The sequence below is a fragment of the Dama dama genome, chromosome 15 (assembly GCF_033118175.1).
Source record: "Dama dama isolate Ldn47 chromosome 15, ASM3311817v1, whole genome shotgun sequence".
NCBI lineage: Eukaryota > Metazoa > Chordata > Mammalia > Artiodactyla > Cervidae > Dama > Dama dama.
In genome coordinates, this window is record NC_083695.1 from 73,603,892 (window position 1) to 73,630,153 (window position 26,262).

Here is a 26,262-nt window from a genome sequence, read left to right on the forward strand (position 1 = left end):
TTTGGAACTCTTGGACATGACTCGCCCACTCAGAATACAGTTCTGGGAGATGTCCTTTTCCTGCAAATTATCCACATGAGGACACTAAAGCTCCGCTCAAGGTCCCACAGCTGGTGGAGCTGGGAGGAAACCCCCATTGTCCTGATTTCTGTAGCAAAGTCATAATTACTCTAGCATTTGCGCTCTTCCCTCTCCCCAAATTTCAGTCTATTACATGCAGGTTTGGTCCTTCAGTATCTACAAGCCTCTGAACAAATTTGAATGAGTTTGTTCCATATCAATAATTTCTTATTTTAAAGGAACAAAACGTAAGAATGGTACTCATTCCAATGTAACCAGCTTGGGGTGATTTTTAAATAGAATAAAGCAATAGTAAAGCAACAGACATTATACAGTCAACTGAAATGCGGGTAGAATTCAAGCAATAGACTATATATCCTACTTCAACAGCAAAAACCAAAACCCCCCCAAACGCAAAGCCCTCAAACCTGTGGTGCTTACTAAACTCTCATGCATTTAGCCTTTATGAAACCCTATAGATTTAGCATTTCTATATCTGGACTGAACACTGAGGTTTGGAATAAAAGAAACACTTTGAGGCATAGATTTTAGAGACATTATCTGTTTAATAAATATGATTGTAAAAGCAATAAACAAGAGCAATTATACATTACACTACATAGTATTTAACAAAAAATACATCAAAAAAGTCATTTTAAAATTAGAAGTAGTTCCAATACTATAAGAAAACTTTCTTTTTTTTTTTTTTTAAATTGGCTTCCTATAAAAATAAGTTGGCAAATGAGGGAATTTCAATGCTCAGTTGGAATCCTGGAAAACACAGAACAGCTGCCAAGCACCCCATTGCTCTCAAAGTTGCTGTTTGGAACTTCTGAAAAAAAGCAAAGCAAACTCTGCATTTTGGAGAGTGAATCCAATTAAAAATAAGGCAAAGGAGGAAACGGTTGGGTAGTTCAGAGTGGAGCATGCGCAGTTTGCCCTCTGGGATTTTGGAAAATGCTTCAATATAAGATTTGCAGTTTGCCCTGAATCTTACCTTTCCCACCCATCCCTCCCCACCCATTCCTCTGGCCTTGAGCCCACCAAACTCCTCAATGTGTTTGTACCTGCTGTTAGCGAGTAGGTAGGCACTTGGGTCCCCTCCCATTGGCAGGCTCTCATCACTGCCTTCTCTTTGGGATTGAGCTGGTGTGGCCTCCCACGATGGTTCTCAAACTTTAGTGTATTTCAGAACCACTTGAAGAGCTTGTAAAAACAGTCTTCTGGGCCCCAACTCTGCAGTTTCTAATTCAGTAAATCTGAGGTTAAGGGGACATAAAATCTGCATTTCTAACAAGTCCAAGATGACACTGATACTGCTGGTCTCTGTGTATGACACTTTGAGAACCATGGAGCTAGACCATATGAACCATAAGATCCCCTCTGAGCAATATACTTTGCCTCACCAGTCTCCTGTAGGTGGGAGGGAGCTCTAAGGAGAGGAACATGAGGACCTTGGAGATGCTGAACCTAGAACTGGCCATCTGTGATCATTTTCCAAAATGCCAGGCATCTCATCTCCACCTCTGTTAGACGAGGACTTACAAGCCCATCCTTCCCTATGTCTTCTCGTGTATTCATTTATTCTTGCAACATATAATTTTCTTAATACCTGTTCTAAGCAAGGCACTGTGCTAGATTATTACTCCTTTTTTCATAGTTTTCCAATTAAAATTAATTGAGTTGCAACTCTGATGACGCCCTGTTCTGTTGTGAATGAGCCTCGTTTGGTTTCCAAACACTGTCTTCCAGATTAAATTTGGGAGGCTCCAACCGAAGAGGATCAATGAAGATATTTCCTATGGGATAGGAAGCCTGGCAGGTTGGTGGGGATCAATTGAGTTCTACAAATAGATGGCGGCCTCAGGCATAATCTGTTTCCCAGATTCATACCAAGCATCTTCAACCATAAACTCTTCTGCTTGATTAACTTCTGAGTGAAGCTTTGCTACTCTTCTCTACTTGAGCTACACAAAGGCAGGGGTCATCAGGATCTCTAGGATACTGCCATTGTCCTTTCTCTTATATTTTAGAGCGGGCTCTATCCAATCCATAATACTTCAAGGGCTGATGTTGGACATACTTTTGTTTCCCACTCTCTCTGGACCTTCTTTCCTGATGGCCCTGGGAGAACGGGGATTTCTTCCTGCTTTGAGCCAATCTGCTTGAGTCTGCTAACTCCACCCCTTTATGCTTATTAAATTGTCCTTTGCTGATACTATGAGACTCACCGGGCAGAGAGCACGTGCACATGTAAGAAGTCTAGGGTCATCCTACATAATCACAATCCCATCCCAATATGACAAGACCTCCATATATTCTTAGACTTTTTGACACTCTTAAACATTAAATCCATTAACTAGGTTCTTCTTCTGCTTAACATCGGTTTTATTTTACAAATAATTTCACTCTACTGTAAGAGAAGAAATACTGGGTAATAGCAACCATCACAGGAGGAAATTGCCCTGCCACACAGTAACACATGCAGAACATCTCTCACAAGAATCTTCTGGAATCTGACTGCAGGAGATATTTGTTAAGCTGTGAGGAAAAACCACCATTCAGTCATACACTTTCTTTTCTAAGGTACATGGGCCAGGTTTGAATTGCTTTGCATATCTCAACTCTTTCATACACATTATGTGTTTCCAGGTGGGGAAAGGCGAGGATATTTAGAAAAGACAGGTTCTACAGGAGGAGACAAAAAAACAACAACAAAAAAAAAACCATGAAGCTGACCCCTGCAGGGCAGGATGTATATGGAGGTTGCATGCGTGGGCATGTGCAAAGCTGACACAGAGATCAGAAACTTTGGGTGGTGGAGGCAGGGTTGGCAGAGGCGAGGTCAGTTTTTAAGGAACATCAGGATGAAAGTCCAGAATCTAGCAACGTGTTTGGGAAGAAAAGGCAGGAGCTATTGTAGGATAAGTTGGGGACTGGAAGGAAGAGATACAAAGGCATTGACAGGTCGGGACCACACGTGGAGAGCAGACGAATGGGAAGGTCAGAACGTGGCTAGCTGGGATCCTGTTTCCTACACAGGTCAGGAGTCGGGAAAGCTAGAGGAGAAGTTGTCATGATTGGAAGGGGGAACGGGAAACCCAGGTCCACTTTTGACATGCTTGCCCCCTGCCTTCTTTCTTTCCTTCCTTCCTTCCTTATTTTGCCTGCATCCATGGAACCTGCAGTTGCTTCTTTGTCCCTATGGCCACTCAGAATGGAGAAGGCCACCTGGTGACCACTGCCAGCCAACAGAGCTCCCCAAGATAACTGAGATGGGGAAAATAGCAACCAGGAAAGTGGAACAGAGAAACAGCTCAGGGTTTTGAACTCCTGTGCATGTCTTTGTGTCTTGTGAAAAGAGCCGGGGTGGCTAATCCACCCATCAGCCTATAGTGCTAAAAGAGCTGTTAAATCTAGAGCCAAGAATATTTCCAAAAATACATGCAGATTTCCTTGGCCTATATATGTTAGGAATTTTCTACAAACACGACCGATCAGAAAAAGAGAGAGAGAAGAAGAAAGGGGGAGGGGAGTGTTTTTTCCATTAAAATAGAGCACCTGTACACTGCCCCTCCAAGCATGTTCTCAAGGTACTGTCCACATGCACAGGCTTAAAGCTAAAAACCCTTGTTGTGTCTGAAGAATTAAAAAGTCCCGATGCAGTGAGTGTTTGTTTGTCTGTTGGGATTTTGATTGTTTTTATTTTATTTGTTTGTTTTTGTTTTTACTGGCGTCCTCCAGTCAAACATTTACATAGGTAGGGATTTCTTTTGTGCTTTGATTCTCAGCAACTATGGAAATACTTCCTGGCAAGATAGGAAACAGAACAACAAAGGGGAAAAAACAAAACAAAACACAAAGTTAGTGGTCATGGAGAGGATGCACTTGACAAGAGCGAAATTCTTTCCTGATCAGCAGGTCGCCTGTAGCCTTTGGGGGTTTTCCTTAAATGGCAAACTGGGCCCCAGCCGATCCCCGCTTTGGCGTTGAAGGTGGAGTGGCGTGTCTTGCTCTTTGCAATCGGAGAGATGAGTCACCAGGTTGAGTAGAAGGGGAGGGAGGGGAGGGTAAAGCTACTCTCCTAAGAGAAAATGTGTAACACTTACTCATTTAATGACACTGGAAATGGAAAGGTGTCAGACAAGTTGCAATGCCCGCTGGGAGCTGTTCCTGATGAAGGAGGGATTGCTACTTTAATAAAGCAAACAGTGCCTACACTTCACACCCAGTGGAAATGGGATTGAAAACCAAACGACCCACAAAAATGCACTTAGAAGCTTTAGAAATAAATAGACAGGGTGAACGCTTCTCTGGACTTGAAGACCAAAAAACCTTTTTCTTTTTAACCCAAAGCAATTACGCATTTATCACCTTGTCTCCCAGAATAAAGGGAAGCATGCTGTGAAAACTGGACACCAGATGTGGGGGCTGTTGTTATTATTACCTCCCATACAAGCCAGGCAGCATATTTAAATTTCCCCTTAATACAGCCACAGAACTTCCGCGGACTCCTTTAAAGAGAGGATGCTGTTTCCCTCCAAGCACTTTTTTTTCTTTCTTTTCCAGGTTTCGGATTAACAGTCCTAGGTAAGGACCTTCTAGGTGGTTTGGCATTATCACATCAGAGTAAAGCATGAATGCTTACATAACAATGTATCCATCAGAGTCAGCAATGCAGGGTCTAAATGGGAACATTTACAACTTCCACTCTACGGCCACCAGACAGGAGAAGACTAAGAGAGAAATGGATCACAATGGTGGCTCTACGGATTTATCTAATTTCCTGGGAAATGTCCTCTACAATAAATAGCAGAATATAGCAATTACCCTGAGACTTTCTACATCTAGCTGTAGGATTCCCATGCTTTCTTTCCAGGCAGTGTGAGCCCTACTGAATTATGCTGAAATCCATTTTAAGACTTCCGGTAGGGCACAGGTGAAAAGGAGGAAGAAATCTGCCAGCTGCCCTAGAACCATCTAACCCTCCAGTGCTCTCTCCAGGAAACTTCACTCCTGACATGTCCTGCCAACTTGATGGCTCTTGTCCTCAGAATTCTTAGGTTCCATGTTTCCTGGGGGACAGTTTTAGATTAAAGCTAGATTAAAAGAAAAAAAAAAAAACAAAAACCCAGGGTGATCAGTTTTCCTTCTACATGTGTTTTGGAGCAGTCTGCCATCCTTAGAACTGTCTCCAGCTGAGGGTGCCGTGGCTTGCTCTGGTCGTTATAAACCCTGGCTCCCAAAACCTTCCCAGCCCTCTAGGATCAGCAGCTCTAGCCTCTAAGCTCTGTCCCTCTCATATACTCTTAGAGCACATACTCTGCTCTTTGCCCATGAACACTCGAAGCCCAATGTTTCAGCAAGCATTTTTGCAAAAAAAGGAATAAACTCAGAAGAGAAAAAACTAGATAGGAGCGAGAAAGCTTTTTTTTTCTCTCTCTCTTTTCTAAAGGAAGGAAGCGGGGAAAGAGGCATCTTAGCTGTTTCTCTCAGGGATGTTAGAGCATAGAAAGTGGTTACGTCAAGCCAGAGAGGGGTTAGAGAGAGAGCCAGTCATTGACTACTGAGGCTGAAGAGCTGAGGGCTACCAGGAATCATTTACCTATGAGCTGGGACTCCACCTTCTCATCTATCAGCTGGCCAGGCCGCCTGAGTTCAGTCTGAGGGACATAGGGCCTGCTTTCAGGGTGACTGACTCGACTGACCATCTCTCGTTCTTTCTCATTCTGCATCTGGGCATAAACATTAATCCCCGGGATCTTCCTAAAACATTAACAGAAATTATCACTGCTGCGCACGGGACGTGTACATCACGGCCACAAAGGCTTCTGAACCTGTCGGGGAGAAGGAGGAGGGAGGGAGGGAGATTGTGGAGGGGGACACGCACCTTTTGAACTTGTAGATGACGAACACCGCCAGCCCCACAAACACCACGGACAGCAGCATCAGCATGGCGGAGCCGCTGTGGGTTGGAGTGAGGTCCACCAGCGGGGCTAGGGGGGAAAAGCAAGGCATAGTCACTGGCGAGCAGGGGGCTGGGCGTGACTCTGTGACAGGCTTGGGCTGTTCACATGGAGGCATGGTGCGTTCCACGATGCCGCGTGGGACGTGCACACAAGGTGTACCTCACACGGCCGGACATGTGGGTGCATCTGAGCCTGTCCCAGGCCCTAGAACCCTCCAACCGGCCTGTTCAAGAAGTGCAGTGGAACGATTTCAAGCACAGACTGTGGAGTCGGACTGCTTAGGTCCAAGGCCTGCTCCACCACATGCTGGTTATAAGCTGCTGGGCAAGTTACTTCACCTTCCCGTGCCTGATGGGGGGAGCTGAAAATAAAAGTACATGTCTCATTGGGTTTTTGTGAGGATTAAATGAATCGATGTATGTAAAGCATGGATAACATTGCTAGGCACATAGTAAGCCCTTTATGAGTCTTAGCTTTTCTTGCTACTGCTATTATTGCTTTGAATAAATATTTATAATATAAATGTTAAATTTTTCTATACTCTGAATGCAAGCTTTTCCCACTAAGTAATGCAGAAAACCAGAAACACTACCAGCAGGAATACTTTCATGAATTATCCAACCCCTCTCACTCCTATCCCAGCAGTTGTCATGTGAGAGAACTGGTTGCTTATATTTTTTACACATAGGAAACTGATGGCTAAGTGAATATTTTACAAGGGCAGCTGCTCTGATGCGGGAGGAAAGATGTGAAATCCGGTGTTGTCTCTGTAACTTGCCAAAGTCCAGACAGCTCGTGCCAGGAGGCGCCAGCCTCTCAGAGGCAGTGAGTCCTCCTCTTGGACCGAACAGATGCCTTGGCATCCATGAAAGATTCTCCCTCCCTGACCTCACTCCTAGAGTGCAGCTCTGGGGAGCATCTCTCTCCATCTCCAAACCCCCCTTCTCTAGCCCAGGGTCAGCCTGCTCTACTTTAATGACTTTGCAATTAATTTCCACCCTCTCGAACACTGACATTTTGCAAACATAGCATAGCTCCAGCATAAAAGGCAAACCACGCATACCCCTTAGAAGCCTGGACGCTGACCTTTACCTTCCGTCAATTTAAGCAAAGCCCAATATCCAGGAACGCAGGTGACCTTTAAGCACCATTTTCTGTGGCTCTTTTCTGTTGAGAGCCAAGAGCACAATGTTCTGGTCCCCCAGATACGAAACTTCAGGATAGGTGTCTGCAATGCTGATGGTTTCGAACAAGACCCAAGCTGCTTCTGCTCTGTCTGGTTATTCAATGATTACATCCCAGGTGTGCAGTAACTATGACTGGAAACTCCATATACCAGTTTTGGCAAAAAACACAAATCAAGCCCTCTTTCTCAGAAAATAGGTTTATTGTTTTCGTAGAATTAGCTTTCAGGAAGGGTTAAAATGAAGCAACCTTTATGATTCTCCTCCCTAAGTCAAGCAGCACTTAAGCTGTGAAATGTGTGTGTGAGGAGACAGGAAGGGTTCACTGAACAGAACGCCCAAGGCAAATGCGTTTTTGGCTCGAAACTGAAAAATAAAGGTCTCTTCCATTTACTTAGGCAAATGCAGGGCAAAGGGGTCCCGGAATACTTCAACACTCACATCACGATGGGTAGAAGGTCAGTGGGGAAAGAACACCTTCCATTTGTCACAGACATTACTGCAACTGAATTTCACCGTGGAGGGCAGGGTGGTGATCTCTACCAGACAGACAGGAACAGTGAGGGCCTCACTGGTTAATGTTGCTCCAAAGGACTCAGACTAGTAAATGAAAGAACTAAGACTTAAAGTCCTTCTTCTCTCTCTCTCTCTCTCTCTCTTTCACACACACACACACACACACACACACACTTTTCTATATACTTCAACCCTGGGCTAATTTCAGCAGGAGATAACTGGAATTTTAAAAGATAGTTCTGAGAATGGGGATAAAGGCTAAAAGTAAAGCACATGAAGCAAATTAACAAGTGATAAGGTCAGAGTAGTCTTATGTTTTCAAAGGACCAATTAGAATCCTAGATCATACACTCTTAAACTCTGATAACATGTATATGCACATGCATAGGCGTGTGTGTATTTATGGCTGGTGGGCTTCCGCAGTGGCTCAGTGGTAAAGAATCTGTCTGCCAATGCAGGAGACATGGGTTCAGTCCCTGGGTCAGGAAGATACCCTGGAGAAGGAAATGACAACCCACTCCAGCATTCTTGCCTGGGAAACTGCACAGACAGAAGAGCCTGGCAAGTTATAGGGTTGTAAAAGAGTCAGATACAACCTAGCAAAGTGATACGTGTGCACAGAGAATGAGCTGTCATGCATCCCTCACTCTTCAATAACCATCAACCCAAAGACAGTGCTATTTTATTTCTATCCCTGTGCAGTGCCCACAACCCCAACACTGGGTTATGTTGAAGCAAGTCTCAGCTATTATATAATTTCCTCTGTAACTCTAAAAGATAAAAGTCTCTCTCACTCTATTTCTCTCTGGACATTATCACAATACCATCCTAACACTTTTGGAAATAATACTGGAAAGCAATTAAAGGTAATCTTCTAATGCAAACCCCACATTTGACAGGGAATTAAGGGAGGCCCAGGGAGAAGCTGTGGAATATAAGGATGAGTAAAGGCCAGTAGCTGGTTTAGCTGAACCTCTGATTCCCAGCTGAATGCCCTTTCAGAACAAGCAGAACATCAGTGTTATGGAGAAACCAGGAAGAATACTAAGGCTGCTTGAAAGGGTTGGCATTTGAAACAAATGTAAAACTCAAGTGAGGAAATTGCTGTTGCCAGGTTCTCACTGACACAGAAAGCACACACACAAATGGACTGTGTCCCTTCTCTTCCCTTCCTCCTCCTCTATCTCCCCATCACCAGCTGAAATCTTCCAAATCTATATGATTCCCACCCAAATCATCATCTACAAGTATGCGGCATTAACAATGTTAAGAAATTAGCACATTATTTTGGGAAAATGAGCTCCTGTATCCTGATGTCTAAAATGCATGCACTCCCCCAGCCATCTTTGCATCACGAGTCACTGCTCCGCGGCAAGAAGCAGGCAGCAGCAGTGAGAGGCTGAGGGCTGCGGCCCTCTGTGTTCCGTGGGCGACTCCTGCTTGCCGATCTGCGTCTGAATAAACACAGGGCTACTGCTGCTCCACACAACCGCAGATGCGTGTCACAGTTTGCCCAACATCACTAGGTGGGTTTGTATGCGTTCTGCTGAGGAATGAACACTCATGATAAATGAGCTTTAGCTTACTGTCTGCAATAAGCATAAATTAATCCCTCTCCAATTACAGCCTTAACAAGGTAGAAGGGGCAAATGCTGAGTGGTTTATTTGCCACAGTTGACACACACCATAAAGCATGGACACAACCGTAGAGCCTGTGACTTGACAGATGTAAGGCTGGTGCTGGTACATGTCGGTTCTGCAATCCTGCAGAAATGCACTGAATTATTACATTCTATTCATGAGGACCCGGACTGATTATGATAATAGCGGTGCTTACAGGAATAACAAGAATTCTTGTGAAAAGTGATCCATACACAGTGAGTGCTGAATAAGGTCACAGCTTGAGGCTTGAGTATATGATAGGAGAGTGAACTCAGAATCTTAAGTTTAGGGTGAAATAACTGGTATGGTCCCTTTTTGCAATCAGATTCTTACTTGGCCACTTGCCGGCACACTAAATGACTTAAAACAGAACCTCAGTTTCCTCATCTGCAAAATGGAGATAAAACTGGTGCCTGTTTTAGAAAGCTGTGAGAATAAAATAAGATGGAATTTATAAAGTGCTAATATGGTGTGTGGCAGATGGTACATGCCCAATGGTTTTAAAACCATTATATCATTGCTATTCTATTTCTAAAAGTATACTCTGTAGAGGATAAGCCCTGAAAGATGACTAGAGTTCACGGTCAGATAATTTAGGAAAACTGTATATATGACACTCCCCAACTTGGAGATTCAGTATATGAAAGTTCACAGCAGTCCTTCAGAAAGAAAACTCACATGACTTCACCACAGGAGTTCATAAAGTTGTCGGAGCACAGGCCCTTTGCCGTCCTGGGTCCACACACTTGCTTTAGGGAATGCTTCATCTGGAGCATCACTAATCCCCTTGGCTGCAGCCTTGCCCCTTTGGGTTATTTCCCAGTTTGAAAGTCAACAGTATAGCAGCATCACCCCGGTGGAGCTCCACAAATATCCTTACTGTGGTCTGTGCCGATACTCATTCTACCAAAGGGACTTTCTTGGAAATCTTCTACCTGCTCTATGATCCTGGAACTTTGAACTCCTACTGCATTTCTGATCCAGAAGTTAGTGCTGTCAAGAAATTACAAAAGCAAATTCAAGTTTGCCAAACTTTGATTTTTCCTCTCTTGCCTCCAAAGCAGATCTAAGCCAGGCTTTACTTACATGCTTTGAATATCACAAAATCCATGCAGCCTGAAATTTCTTTTTCAGAAATTAAAGTCATATGGGACTGGCACGGAGAAAATTTATCTAGATCATAGGAAGGGTTTATGGGACCTTACGACAGAGCACCCTCATTTGTCTAACAGCCCTTCCTTTCAGTTCAAATCCAAACCTAGAAATTCTTGTTTCACATACTGTTGAAGTCTACCTTGGAGGATTTTTGAGTATCACCTTGTTAGCATGTGAAATGAGTACAATTGAGCAGTTATTTAAACCAAGAACTTTCAGATATACAACCTGGATTTAGAAAAGACAGAGGAACCAGAGATCAAATGACCAAGATCTGTTGGATCACAGAAAAAGCCAGAGAATTCCAGAAAAACATCTACTTCTGCTTCATTGACTATGCTAAAGCCTTGACTGTGTGGATCACAACAAACTGTGGCAAATTCTTAAAGAGATGGGAATACCAGACCATCTTACCTGCCTCCTGAGAAACCTGTATGCAGGTCAAGAAGCAACAGTTAGGACCAGACATGGAACGATGGACTGGCTGGAAACTGGGAAAGGAGTATGTCAAGGCTGTATATTGTCACCCTGGTTATTTAACTCCTCTGCAGAGTACATCATGAGAAATGCTGGGCTGGATGAAGTGCAAGCTGGAATTGAGATTGCCAGGAGAAATATTAATAACCTCATATATGCATGTGACATCACCCTAATGGCAGAAAGCAAAGAGGAATTAAAGAGCCTCTTGATGAAGGTAAAAGAGGAGAGTGAAAAAGCTGGCTTTAAATTCAACATTCAAAAAACTAAGATCATGGCATCCAGTCCCATCACTTCATGGCAAATAGATGGAGAAACAATGAAAACAATGACAGACTTTATTTTCTTGGGCCCCAAAATCACTGCAGACGGTGACTGCAGCCATGAAATTAAAAGACGCTTACCCCTTGGAAGAAAAGCTATGACAAACCTAGACAGAGTATTAAAAAGCAGAGACATTACTTTGCCAACAAAGGTCCATCTAGTCAAAGCTATGATTTTTCCAGTAATCATACATGGATGTGAGAGTTGGACCATAAAGAAGGCTGAGCACTGAAGAATTGATGCTTTTGAACTGTGGTGTTGGAGAAGACTCTTGAGAGTCCCTTGGACTGCAAGATCAAACCAGTCAATCCTAAAAGAAATTAATCCTGAATATTCACTGGAAGAACTGATGGTGAATCTGAAGCACCAATACTTCAGCCACCTGATGCAAAGAGCCGACTCATTGGAAAAGACCCTGAGGCTGAGAAAGATTGAAGGCAGACAGGGATGAAGAGATGGTTGGATGGTACCACCAACTCAATGGACATGAGCTTGAACAAACTCCAGGATATAGTGAAGGACAGGGAAGCCTGGCGTTGCTGCAGTCCATGGGTTGCATAGAGTTGGACATGACTGAGTGACCTGAACAACGTCAACAAATCCAAACCTAATCACAATAGTAGCTCTATCCTGTTATGACTCCAGGAGAATTTTCTAAACTACCTAAAAGCATCTCAGATCTCCCCGAGGAGAGTGCTCAGCCTCGTTTAGGTTGATTGCACTACTGTATCAATTTTATACTTCTTTCTGTGCCCAAACTGCAGGCTATTTGAATGAAGATTCTCTTACCAAGAGGTGAAATTCATTTCCTCACCCCCTTGAATCTGGGCTAGCACTGGACTTGATTTGGCAATAGAATGCAACATAAGTGATGGTGTGACAGTGTGAGTTTCAAGGTCTTACACAATTTTGCTTTCTCTCTTGGAATCCTGTCACTGCTATGTGAGAGCAAGCCCAGGGAAGCCCACTGAAGTATGAGAAACCACATGCAGCAGAGCTTAATTATCCCAACTGAGGCTATTCTAGGGCAGCCCACAGCCAGCCGACCCCAACACAGGGGCAGCCCAGTCAAGATCAGCAGAGCTCTCTACACAACAATACACAGCTAACTGCAGACACACAAGGAGTACCAACAAAATCAGAAGAACCACCAAGCCGATACACAGTATCAGTACACAGCAATAGTAAATGCTACTGTTAAGCCACTGAATTTGGGGGTGGTTTGTTACACAGCAATAGCTTACTGACTCCTTCTCTCTTCAAAAACCCTTTTCTTTCAGTGGGTTGAACATCCAATTAGTAATTCTTACTGTTGGGCTCTACATTATCCAATTCTTGGTATGGACTTTTGTCCCTACTGACAAGGTGCCAGGGTATAAATAAGATGACCGTAAATGTTCTTTTCTAAACCAGGGCATTTTAAGAAGGAAAGGGACCGCTATTAAAACTTAAATAGACACAACAGATATGGCCTGACAGCCTTGGTCCCTGTAGGTATAAGAAACTTACTGCCTAACAGGTAGCTTGTCCTAGCTTCTGGTATATTCTCTGTATTGTGTATGCATTCTCCTGTCTTCTTTAGTTGTGCCATTTTCTCTGGAAGGCCTTCCCTAAAGGGAACTGCATCTCCTGCATCTTAACTGTGGCTTATTTCCAACCTGACACATGTTTGTACTGTTTCCAAACTGTTCATCTGACCATTCTCTGCCCAGGAGATTTTGGGTACATCTTCAGGGCAGTTAACCTATAGTCATTTCTTGCCTTTCTATGGACCCAGGAAATCTTAGGGGAAAAAAAGGTTATGAATCTTTAGAAGCTAATGAACCACTTCATTGTTGGTCCCTGGTATATTTATGAAAGTATCACATTCATTTAGTCACCTTTGGGAAAGGGATATATTTAATATCTCAGCACCTGTTGTTACTTATCATAATACCATAACAGCTTAATAACTGCCAAAAACCACTGGGTCCACATGTCTGTGAAATAACGTAATTATGTGTAGAGGAAAAAAACTATTTGAGAGGAAAAACAGAAGGAAGGAACAGTATTACAAGCATAACCTTACTCACAAAAGACTTGTAAATGAGAACTGTGTAGATCATAAGGCAACCAGAGACTAAAGAGACAGATAAATTTATTGGTTGTGGAAGAGTTCCACTAGTGCTAATTTCATCCCTAAATGGAAAATGTTATTGTAACCATCTATTTCACCTTACAGTTCTGAGCTCCACCACTTCACAATTTGGCATCTGCATATATAACAATGTGGCTAATATGATATTGTGTTTTCTAAAGCTTCTGGACTCATGCTAATTCTGCTTTCAAGTGAAAGGGTCTTTCTCAACGTAAATTGTTGGGCAGAATATATGATGTATCTTGACCTAGGCGGAAATTCTGAGTACCTTATCCCCTCCCACATTGACTCATAACGTATCCAGAGGTAGTAAGTGAAGCTGGGAAATATTAATTCTCTAACATCTCTGTGATAATATCTTTTCATTACACCTGAAAAAGAAATTGAACCAGTCAGCAGCAACCATGGAGGCTAAGATAACACAAGATAACAGTTTTATTAAAAACCCACACATACCCTTGACAAAGGACAGGCTTCCTAAACATAATAGCTTACACAAGGCAACTGCTAGACAGACAGGAGGGGTTGAGGGCAGTTATGTGGTATTAAATTTTTAAAAATTTCAACCTGCGATTTGAGGCTTTGAGAAATATTAAGGTTTTACATTTTTTTACCAATCAGTATTGAAAACCCCAGAAGAAAAGTGACCCCCACCGCAAAGCTAAGAGTGGAAGAGCACCCTAATTCTCTAATATGTGCAGAAATACAGAGAGGTGTGGATGTATCACTTTCTGTTCACACTAGCACATTAATAACACCAAGATAATATCATTTGTTTAACTTTCATAAAACCCATGGCTGTTCTGCCACTAACATTCTGGTTCACGCTTTAATCATTTTTCAACTGCTTCACGGTCACAGCTCTTGGCTGGCCTTTGCCATCCATCTAGATTACGGATAGAGTCTATCCCACATTCAGAGGCAGGCTTCATTTTTTTCCCCTTACTCCCACCGTTGTCTACCCATTTGGCCAATTAAATTGGCTCCAAATACGCCAAGGAATTAGATTTTCATGTTTATTACTAATTTCCTCCTACACTTAATATCAAGGGCTTTTTTTTTTTTTTTTAATTATTATTTTTTTAATGCATGCCTCTGTTTTCAGTGGATGCCCTGAGTTGTAAATCAGATTTATTGCTGGAGACAGACGAGCACCTTTCCTTGTTATGCAGATAGATTTCTGTCTGCACGAATGCTTGTAAGAGCAGCTGCTGAGACTGGTGAAAGACCCGTCTGCATAAACATCTCTCGGGGAACCTGTTACAAAGGCAGATTCCCAAAGATCCCTGGGATTCTGATTCCAGGAATGCACAGTGAGGCCTGAAGAAGCTCAACTTTGATGAAGCTTCCTCCGAAACTGTGACACACAGCCAAATTTAAGAACAACTATTTTATAGCAGGGATTGCCAAGCCTAAGCTATAAAGAGATTTTCCAGCCACAGAACAGGCAGATATTTATCCCAAATGTTTTGAGTGAACCAGTTAGCACCAGCTTTTCCAGTCCCACTGTACAGAAGTCTCATCTCTCAAGGTTTAGTTTATTTATACAATAAATAACTCCTGTGAAATGCACAAAATCCCGAAGTGCTGTTGGTTGTCATTTAATATGAATTCATCTAGTGAAGGCTCTGTGTCCTCAAAAAAAATGTAGTGTTTCCTTTTGCTTGCTGAGGCATTAACTTCTAGTCTTCGCTGCCCTCATCTCTTCTACCAAAGAAGAAACAATACGTTTTTTAAGCTGCTTTCTCCCTATCCCCTGCTCCCTGTCCCCACCCCCATTCCCAAATATAATTGCTGAATTAATTTATGACCATGGATCCTCACGGGAACAAAGTTACAGACTTTGGTGTAGCTTGAGAGGTTTGTATCAGCAATTAAAACTTTAGTTTATTACCTGTCAGCAGATTCCCTTCACCTGGTGATCTACTAAAAGGTGATAAACTAAAGCTCACAGTTTAAAGCATAGTCTGGCCCTGGTCTCTTCACCTGAGTTTCCACCTCCGAGTCCTAGCTTCCTTATTATGGTTCTTTACTTGTCTGTTTTGGAGAAGGAAATGGCAATCCACTCCAGTATTCCTGCCTGGAGAATCCTGTGGACAGAGAAGCCTGGCAGGCTATAGTCCATGGGATCACAAGAGTTGGACATGACTTGGTGACTAAACCACCACCACCACTTAACTGTTTAATGACACTTGCTTCTCCGGTGTCATAAAGAATATGCCTGCAATGCAGGAGACCTGGGTTCAATCCCTGGGCTGGGAGGAAGATCCCCTGGAGAAAGGAATGGCAACCCACTCCAGTATTCTTGCCTGGAAAATTCCATGGGCAGAGGAGCCAGGTGAATTACAGTCCAGGGGGCTGCAAAGAGTCATCCATGACTAAGCAACTAACACTAGCACCAAACTAACATGACCATGACACTTATCTGCTTTGGCAACTATAAAAGAGATTCTAGGTTTCCAACTCTATCAAATAAATGACCACCTCTTGCTACTCAAATTGAGAAATCCTTATAAAATGGGTAAATACTATGTAAAACAAGAAAAGATTATTGGCTGTTGACCTATGGTCTTAGAAAATCCTTTCATCTGCCCCTTCTTTCCTTTATCATGTGTATCATACTTTGTAACAGTAAACTAAACATGTGTTAATGAGAGTTTTCTCACATCATGCATGGATGATGAACAAAGTGTATAATATAAATGACATATCAAATAGTGACACATTTAATTTCCATGAACTGTATCCCTCTCTCCTTTGCTCATAATTATATCTTCAGTTAATATCCAGTTAGGAATACTTGAGAGTATGTATCTAAATGCCACAACATGTCACACTATGGACTAGTTTACACATAAACCATACTTTGTTTTGCTTCTGCTCAGCATAGCCCCTCAACCTGGCAGGTTTATTTTCTCTGCTTTGAGTGAACTCCTGCTCAGCACAAAGGTTCATTTTTATTGACTCTTGCACATGCAGTGCTTTTCATCCTCTTGATTTAGAATTAGGAAAGCTTCATGCAACTAGTATTTGGGCCCCAGATCGAGCCAGTGTACATTGAGCAAGAGTACTAGTTTATTTCATATCCCTGGACAAACCATAGTTTTAAAGGAATCATTGCACAGGGAGGCACAGAGTCATGTGGAGAAGTAAGATGATAAATCAGAAATGGACTGTGTGCCCTTGGGTAAATCCAAGGGTAAATCCAAAGTTACCAGAAGCAATGAGAAAACTATTGGCATTTTAGAGATATTCTGTTAACAGTCCAGGTTTGTTCTGCTGTAATTAGCTACAGGCATCAAATGTTCTGCAGTCTTGTTGGAAAAACTCTCCCTAAACCATCCCTACATCACACATCACAGCTCTTAAAACACAGGAGAAAATCAATGAATCAATCAATCAATAAAAAGAAGGCCAGGGTAAAAACATGGATAAGACAGAACTCAAGGGAGACATCACAAAAGATGTGAAGAAGGTCTGGTTTGTTTGATCAGGTAAATGAAGTGTGATCTAAGGTTTGAGACCCTGAGCCCTGTCATGAAGGGAGACACAGCTTGCTTTGCTCCTTATTTTACTATTCTGGTAAAATACTGGCCGATAAGTTAAATTTGCTTCTGTATCTTTCAGGAACATCTCTCCTGTCAGTCCCTCTCCCACTGTCTTTAGGACTTCTCGTTCACAGAGCTCCAATTTTCCTTCAGTTCACCCATTTTCCACAATATGCATATCAACAACTATCATACAACTTAAAAAAGATATCTGACATAAGGAAAGCACAGAGGTGGGTTTTCCTGGGATGCTTACTATTTAAATGAAGGCAAGGATCCCCCATTATGGGTAAGAGGTACTAAAACATCCCTCCTGGAGAAAGGAATGGCAAACCACTCTAGTATTCTTGCCAGGAAAATTCCATGGACAGAGGAGCCTGGACAGCTATATTCAACAGGATCACAGTCAGACATGACTGAGTGGCTAACACACACACACACATTATAACATGACGTGGAGACCGGTTCATAGTCCAACACACTGAACCCAAAGGATAACCGAGAAGATAAGAATTTTGAACCTATCTCTACAGGTTATACAGCTTTGACATACTCCTTTCCTGATTTGGACAAGTCTGTTGCTCCATGTCCAGTTCTAACCGTTGCTTCTTGACATGCATACAGATTACTCAGGAGGCAGGTAAGGTGGTCTGGTATTCCCATCTCTTGACGAACTTTCCACAGATTGTTGTAATCCACATAGTCAAAGGCTGTATCTTGTCACCCTGCTTATTTATCTTATATGCAGATTACATCATGCAAAATGCCAGGCTGAATGAAGCACAAGCTGGAATCAAGATTGGCAGGAGAAATATCAATAACCTCAGATATGTAGATGACACCACCCTTATGGCAGAAAGTGAAGAACTAAAGACCCTCTTGATGAAAGTGAAAGAGAAGAGGGAAAAAGCTGGCTTAAAACTCAGCATTCAGAAAACTAAGATCATGGCATCTGGTCCCATCACTTCATGGGAAATAGATGGGGAAACAGTGGAAACAGTGTCAGACTTTATTCTTTTGGGCTCCATAATCACTTCAGATGATGATTGCAGCCATGAAATTAAGAGACGCTTACTCCTTGGAAGGAAAGTTATGACCAACCTAGATAGCACATTAAAAAGCAGAGACAAAATGGAGACCAAAAGAAAGCAGGAGTCGCAATACTCATATCAGATAAAATAGACTTTAAAATAATGGCTGTGAAAAGAGACAAAGAAGGACACTACATAATGATCAAAGGATCAATCCAAGAAGAAGATATAACAATTATAAATATATATGCACCCAACATAGGAGCACCGCAATATGTAAGGCAAATGCTAACGAGTATGAAAGGGGAAATTAATAGTAACACAATAATAGTGGGAGACTTTAAAACCCCACTCACAACTATGGATAGATCAACTAAACAGAATGTTAACAAGGAAACACAAACTTTAAATGATACAATGGACCAGCTAGACCTAATTGATATCTATAGGATATTTCAGCCCAAAACAATCAATTTCACCTTTTTCTCAAGTGCACACGGAACCTTCTCCAGAATAGATCACATCCTGGGCCATAACTCTAGCCTTGGGAAATTAAAAAAATTGAAATCATTCCAGTCATCTTTTCTGACCACAGTGCAGTAAGATTAGATCTCAATTACAGGAAAAAAATTATTAAAAATTCAAACACATGGAGGCTAAATAACACACTTCTGAATAACCAACAAATCACAGAAGAAATAAAAAATCAAAATATGCATAGAAACGAGTGAAAATGAAAACAGAACAACCCAAAATCTATGGGACACTGTAAAAGCAGTGCTAAGGGGAAGGTTCATAGCATTACAGGCTTACCTCAAGAAACAAGAAAAAAGTTAAATAAATAACTTAACTCTACACCTAAAGCAACTAGAGAAGGAACAAATGAAGAACCCCAGGGTTAGCAGAAGGAAAGAAATCTTAAAAATTAGGGCAGAAATAAATGCAAAAGAAACTAAAGAGACCATAGCAAAAATCAACAAAGCTAAAAGCTGGTTCTTTTTGAAAAAATAAACAAAATTGACAAATCGTTAGCAAGACTCATTAAGAAACAAAGAGAGAAGAACCAAATTAGCAAAATTAGAAATGAAAATGGAGAGATCACAACAGACAACACTGAAATACAAAGGATCATAAGAGACTACTACAAGCAGCTCTATGTCAATAAAATGGACTACTTGGAAGAAATGGACAAATTCTTAGAAAAGTATAACTTTCCAAAACTGAACCAGAAAGAAATAGAAGATCTTAACAGACCCATCACAAGCAAGGAAATCAAAACTGTAATCAGAAATCTTCCAGCAAACAAAAGCCCAGGACCAGATGGCTTCACAGCTGAATTCTACCAAAAATTTAGAGAAGAGCTAACACCTATCTTACTCAAACTCTTCCAGAAAATTGCAGAAGAAGGTAAACTTCCAAACTCATTCTATAAGGCCACCATCACCCTAATTCCAAAACCAGACAAAGATGCCACAAAAAAAGAAAACTACAGGCCAATATCACTGATGAACATAGATGCAAAAATCCTTAACAAAATTCTAGCAAACAGAATCCAACAACATATTAAAAAAAATCATACATCATGACCAAGTAGGCTTTATCCCAGGAATGCAAGGATTCTTTAATATCTGCAAATAAATCAATGTAATACACCACATTAACAAATTGAAAGATAAAAACCATATGATTATCTCAATAGATGCAGAAAAAGCCTTTGACAAAATTTAACATCCATTTATGATTAAAACTCTCCAGAAAGCAGGAATAGAAGGAACATACCTCAACATAATAAAAGCTATATATGACAAACCCACAGCAACTATTACCCTCAACGGTGAAAAATTGAAAGCATTTCACCTAAAATCAGGAACAAGACAAGGATGCCCACTCTCACCACTACTATTCAACATAGTGTTGGAAGTTTTGGCCACAGCAATCAGAGCAGAAAAAGAAGTAAAAGGAATCCAGATAGGAAAGGAAGAAGTGAAACTCACTATTTGCAGATGACATGATCCTCTACATAGAAAACCCTAAAGACTCTACAAGAAAATTACTAGAGCTAATCAATGAATATAGTAAAGTTGCAGGATATAAAATTAACACACAGAAATCCCTTGCATTCCTATACACTAACAATGAGAAAACAGAGAGAGAAATTAAGGAAGCAATACCATTCACCATTGCAACAAAAAGAATAAAATACTTAGGAGTAAATCTACCTAAAGAAACGAAGGACTTATACATAGAAAACTATAAAACACTGATGAAAGAAATCAAAGAGGACACAAACAGATGGAGAAATATACCGTGTTCATGGATTGGAAGAATCAATATTGTCAAAATGACTATACTACCCAAAGCAATCTATAGATTCAATGCAATCCCTATCAAGCTACTAACAGTATTTTTCACAGAACTAGAACAAATAATTTCACAATTTGTATGGAAATACAAAAAACCTCGAATAGCCAAAGCAATCTTGAGAAAGAAGAATGGAACTGGAGGAATCAACCTGCCTGACTTCAGACTCTACTACAAAGCCACAGTCATCAAGACAGTGTGGTACTGGCACAAAGACAGAAATATAGATAAATGGAACAGAATAGAAAGCCCAGAGATAAATCCATGAACCTATGGACACCTTATCTTTGACAAAGGAGGCAAGGATATACAATGGAAAAAAGACCACCTTTTTAACAAGTGGTGCTGGGAAAACTGGTCAACCACTTGTAAAAGAATGAAACTAGAACACTTTTAACACCATACACAAAAATAAACTCAAAATGGATTAAAGATCTAAATGTAAGACCAGAAACTATAAAACTCCTAGGGGAGAACACTCTCTGACATAAATCACAGCAGGATCCTCTATGACCCACCTCCCAGAATACTGGAAATAAATGCAAAAATAAACAAATGGGACCTAGTGAAACTTAAAAAGCTTTTGCACAACAAAGGAAACTATAAGCAAGGTGAAAAGATAGCCCTCAAATTGGGAGAAAATAATAGCAAATGAAGCAACAGACAAAGGATTAATCTCAAAAATATACAAGCAACTCCTGCAGCTCAATTCCAGAAAAATAAATGACCCAATCAAAAAAATGGGCCAAAGAACTAAACAGACATTTCTCCAAAGAAGACATATAGATGGCTAACAAACACATGAAAAGATGCTCAGCATCACTCATTATCAGAGAAATTGAAATCAAAACCACAATGAGGTACCATTACACGCCAGTCAGGATGGCTGCTATCTAAAAGTCTACAAGCAACAAATGCTGGAGAGGGTGTGCAGAAAAGGGAACCCTCTTACACTGTTGGTGGGAATGCAAACTAGTACAGCCGCTATGGAGAACAGTGTGGAGATTTCTTAAAAAACTGGAAATAAAACTGCCATATGACCCAGCAATCCCACTTTTGGGCATACACACCGAGAAAACCAGATCTGAAAGAGACACGTGCACCCTAATGTTCATCGCAGCACTGTTTATAATAGCCAGGACATGGAAGCAACCTAGATGCCCATCAGCAGATGAATGGATAAGGAAGCTGTGGTACATATACACCATGGAATATTACTCAGCCATTAAAAAGAATTCATTTGAATCAGTTCTAATGAGATGGATGAAACTAGAGCCCATTATACAGAGTGAAGTAAGCCAGAAAGATAAAGACCAATACAGTATACTAACACATATATATGGAATTTAGAAAGATGGCAATGATAACCCTATATGCAAAACAGAAAAAGAGACACAGATGTACAGAACAGACTTTTGGACTCTGTGGGTCAAGGTGAGGGTGGGATGTTTTGAGAGAACAGTATCGAAACATGTATATTATCAAGGGTGAAACAGATCACCAGCCCAGGTTGGATGCATGAGACAAGTGCTCAGGGCTGGTACACTGGGAAGACCCAGAGGGATGGGGTGGGGAGGGAGGTGGGAGTGGGGATCAGGTTGGGGAATACATGTAAATCCATGGCTGATTCATGTCAATGTATGGCAAAAAGCACTACAATATTGTAAAGAATTTAGCCTCCAACTAATAAAAATAAATGGAAAAATAATTAAAAAAATAAAAAGCAGAGACATTACTTTGCCAAGAAAGGTCCATTTAGTCCAAGCTATGGTTTTTCCAGTAGTCATGTATGGATGTGAGAGTTGGACTATAATGAAAGCTGAGTGCCAAAGAATTGATGCTTTTGAACTGTGCTATTGGAGAAAACTCTTGAGAGTCCCTTGGACTGCAAGGAGTTCCAGCCAGTCCATCCTAAAGGAAATCAGTTCTGAATATTCATTGGAAAAACTCATGCTGAAGCTGAAGCTCCAATACTTCAGCCACCTGATGTGAAGAACTGACTCATTTGAAAAGACCTGATGCTGGGAAAGATTGAAGGTGGGAGGAGAAGGGGATGACAGAGGATGAGATGGTTGGATGGCATTACTGACTCGATGCACATGAGTCTGAGCAAGCTCCAGGAGTTGGTGATGGACTGGGAAGCCTGGCGTGTTGCAGTCCATGGGGTCGCAAAGAGTCAGACATGACTGAGTGACTGATCTGAACTGAACTACAGGTTATAAATTAATTATGTGTCTAATTGTTTGTAAAAGCAGTATTTACTGAACACATGATATGTGCAATTTTCTGTGCTAGATACAATGACAGAGACACTATAAAGACATGGTGAACGGTATCCTTAGGATATTAAACAGGAGAGATGATGAGGATCAGACAGATAGAGCTTAAAAAAATCCATGTGAGTTCTGACAAGGGATAGATGATATCCAGGTAAAGGTTTCCAGAAAGACAACATGTAAATGTTAGCATTGAGCTGAACCTTAAAATACAAAGACACTTAGAAGATGTAGAAAATTAGAGAAAGGGGAGTAATGTTCCAATTGGGAATACCAGGAGCAAAGGTACATTTCTATCAAAAAAACAGTGTTTCCAGTCCAGCCCCCAGCTTGACTGAGTCATACTCCCTCTGTCTGCTAAACATGGCACCAGCTGCCACGCGGTCCTAAAAGCCAAAGACAGCCTCTCAATGCATGGCCCTCTCTCAAACTTCTTGATAACAGCTCCTCATCCCTTCTTATTCTCACACAATCTGAAATCTTTACTTTCTTCAAGAGAGTTTCAGGAACATCGCTATCAGGAGCGGTGAGGACCCCAGGAGGAATTGTACAGAAACTGAAGAAGAGCTAAAAACAAAACAAGGACTGTGTTAAAAGTTTAGCTTACTTAGATACCAAAGTTAATGAATTCCCAAACAGAACATGTGGGGGAAACAAACGAAATCCAGTCTCTAATGACATCCAGGTACCTGGAAACGCTTACCTTGTGTTCCCATAAAGGCAAACAGGGAACTGAATTTGAAAAACAAAGCAAGGCTAGTAAATTCCTGAAAGGAGACAGTTCTTTTTCCTTGGAGACAAACGAAATTATGCATTGCCTCTCCCACCAGCAATATACTCTGGCTCAGATATTTTTAAAAGAAGGCTGTTCTTCCTTTTTGCTTAACAAACTTAGCTTCTAGCCTTACTGCAGCCCCCGTTTGCTTTTTTTTAAAAAGAATTTTGAATATGGAGTCAGTAAGTGGGAGATAGAGGTACTTCTGAATTCTCATGTGCATGGCACAGACAGTCACTATGGGGATTGCAATAGATTATAGACAATGTCCTTCCTTTTAGAAGACTATAATCAGAACCTTTTTCCCCTAAAAATTGAATTTTGGGGGCTTTGGGGCTTCCAGGTGGCTCAGTGATAAAGAATCTGCATGCCAATGCAGGAACTGTGGGTTCGATCCCTGAGTTGGAAAGATCCCATGGAGTAGGAAATGGCAATCCACTCCAGTGTTCTTGCCTGGAAAATTCCATTAACAGAGGAACCTGGCGAGCTACAGCCCATGGGGTTGCAAATAGTCTCACATGACTAAGCACACATGCACTGCACCCTGAGCCACTTTATTCTAATAAAAATCTCTGGGTTGCAACTGTAAAAAAAAAAAAAAAAAAAAAAGAAGGCTGTTGAACATCTGCTAAGCAATTAATGGTATGCATTGGCGTGCTGGAGTGGTCCCTAGGACGGTATTAGCAATCCTGCTTATGAGACATGAAATGTTGCAAGCAGTGGTCCTTCTTCCCTTTTTTGAGATTGTATTTTATTTTTGTTTTCTCCTGCCTGCAGAGGGGATGAAAGGAAAGGGAAGGGAGCTTAGGTGGAAGTTCGGCATCAAATTCTCTTGCTCATCATGTCTTCTTTCCCCCAGGTAAGAAACGGGATATTTTTCTGCTTTCTTTTCCTAGCCATCCCAATATGAATGTGTTAATTTCAATTTAAACAAATGGTGGCAACTGCCTCAATCCAACTGATCGCATACCCAACATGCCAAGTTTTCTATGTGTGAAAAGAGAATTCCCTCCACTGTCTTTGTACCATAGTCTACCCTCTGTTCTAATAGTTTAGAAAAAAAAAAAAAATCAGGTAGTTAGAGTTAACTTAGGAACAATCTCCAACATAAAACTGATCCCTCCTATATTCTACTTCCTCATCACAGTCATTGAAGAGTGCCAGCCTTAACATAAGCCTTGCCTTCTGCATATGAAAGCCTGGCTGAGAGTGACTTTGTACCTCTCTCCCTTGGAACTTCCTGTCCTAACACTATTATGACAACATGGCTAAAATCAATACAGCAAAAATTTCCAAGACTCAATTACTATGTCAGCCCTTGCCATTCTCTTCTTTTATTCTTCAAACCGGAGCTGATTACCCACATATAAGTCTCCGTTCACTCTGGTCATCCTAGGAAGCACAAAAGGCCAGGTAATCAGGTTTCAAATTACACTGCCAAAAGGTGTATGACAGATAATATCAGAACCTGGGAAAGCCTGGATGACTGGAAGCCAGATACTTTTCTCACTCTCTCCAAAATGGCCCAGTCTAAGTTTGGGCTTTTGCCTTAAACTGCAGTTTCCTTTTGTTCCCTTGGCAACCCTGCAGAGTACAATCCTCCTTCCAATCTCAGCATGCTTACCTAAGCTCCCAGTAATACACTCCCTTTCGTCAGCCCCTCCTCTGAGGGATCTGAGTACTGTTTCCCAAATCTCCAGCTATGGGATGAAGCATGAATATTAATTGGATACATTTTCTAGATCTTCCCAACTTTGCATTACTCTTGGCCAGCTGGAACTTAGACCAGTGGAATTATTTCTTCCTGGATATCAGGAATGACCTGTCTTTCCTCCATGTAACTACGGATCCATGGGTGCCTTTGCTGTATCCATTTTCCAGGCCAAGTCGCTGGCAAAGCAGTTTCAGATCATTATCCACTTTTTGGATTCCTATTTTTTTTGTTTTAAATCTGGATCCCAGATGTCATCACAGAAAGGCATCCTTAACTAATATATAAAGTAAGATTCAAATTTAGGAAACAAATCAATCCATCTTTGGAGTGTGATATGACAACAACCGTCAGTGGCTTGGCCACTGGGCTGATGACAAGGGATATTTCTGGACTTTGTTTTCCAGTTTAACCAACTACATGTAACTGCCACGTGCCACCACTGCTCACCAAAGACCAAAGGCCAATCTTCTCGACAGGAAACAGCCAAGGAGATCATCAAATGCTCTGAGGTAAGTTTGTTCAGGCCTTAGGCTTATAAGCTGCCCTCATAGGTGCTTCGTTGTTGTTTTCTATTCTCTGTGCACGTGCTCAGCCATGCCCAACTCTTGCGACCCCCGTGGACTGTAGCCTGCCAGGCTCCTCTGTCCATGGGGATTCTCCAGGCAAGAATACTGGAGTGGGTTGCCATTTCCTGCTCCAGGGGATCTTTCTGACCTAGGGAGCAAACCTTTGTCTCTTGTATTGCAGGCAGATTCCTTACCGCTGGGCCACTGGGGAAGCCCCTTCCTACTCTCTTATATTTTCTTTTTTTCTTCAGGACCTTTTCACCATCAGTATGATTTGTAAAGTGGCATTTGTCAATGTGCTACCTGCCCAGCCTTCTCCACTGATGGAATCTTCATGGAGGCAGAGGCTCTATCCCATGCTGAGAACACTTCTTGGCTCAGAGTAGCCAGCAACTCAATAAATGTCTGTTGATGGATGCAACTGATTGCATCCATTTGCTGCAGAATAGCAAACTAGCTCTACTCAATCCTTGCTCCTAAGAGTCACCTTTCTCAAGTGACACTCTG

The 26,262-nt window shown here is 41.6% G+C and overlaps 1 protein-coding gene across 5 annotated transcripts in view; it reads right to left on the reverse strand.

Moving 5' to 3' along the window:
- Nucleotides 1-666: 666 nt before the first annotated feature.
- Nucleotides 667-26,262, reverse strand: part of SORCS1 (sortilin related VPS10 domain containing receptor 1) — a 581,948-nt gene continuing 556,352 nt past the window's right edge. Inside the window, exons 25-27 of one of the 5 annotated variants that reach the window (XM_061162594.1) lie at nt 5,951-6,056; nt 5,666-5,826; nt 667-892 (exon numbers count right to left, since the gene is read on the reverse strand). In XM_061162594.1, coding sequence (XP_061018577.1) covers nt 813-892; nt 5,666-5,826; nt 5,951-6,056 — 347 coding nt within the window. In that variant the 3' untranslated portion in view covers nt 667-812. Of the gene's footprint in view, nt 893-1,085; nt 4,145-4,484; nt 5,160-5,665; nt 5,827-5,950; nt 6,057-26,262 lie in introns of those variants that run through there. The other 4 variants (XM_061162595.1, XM_061162592.1, XM_061162591.1 and 1 more) reach the window with 4 other exon arrangements.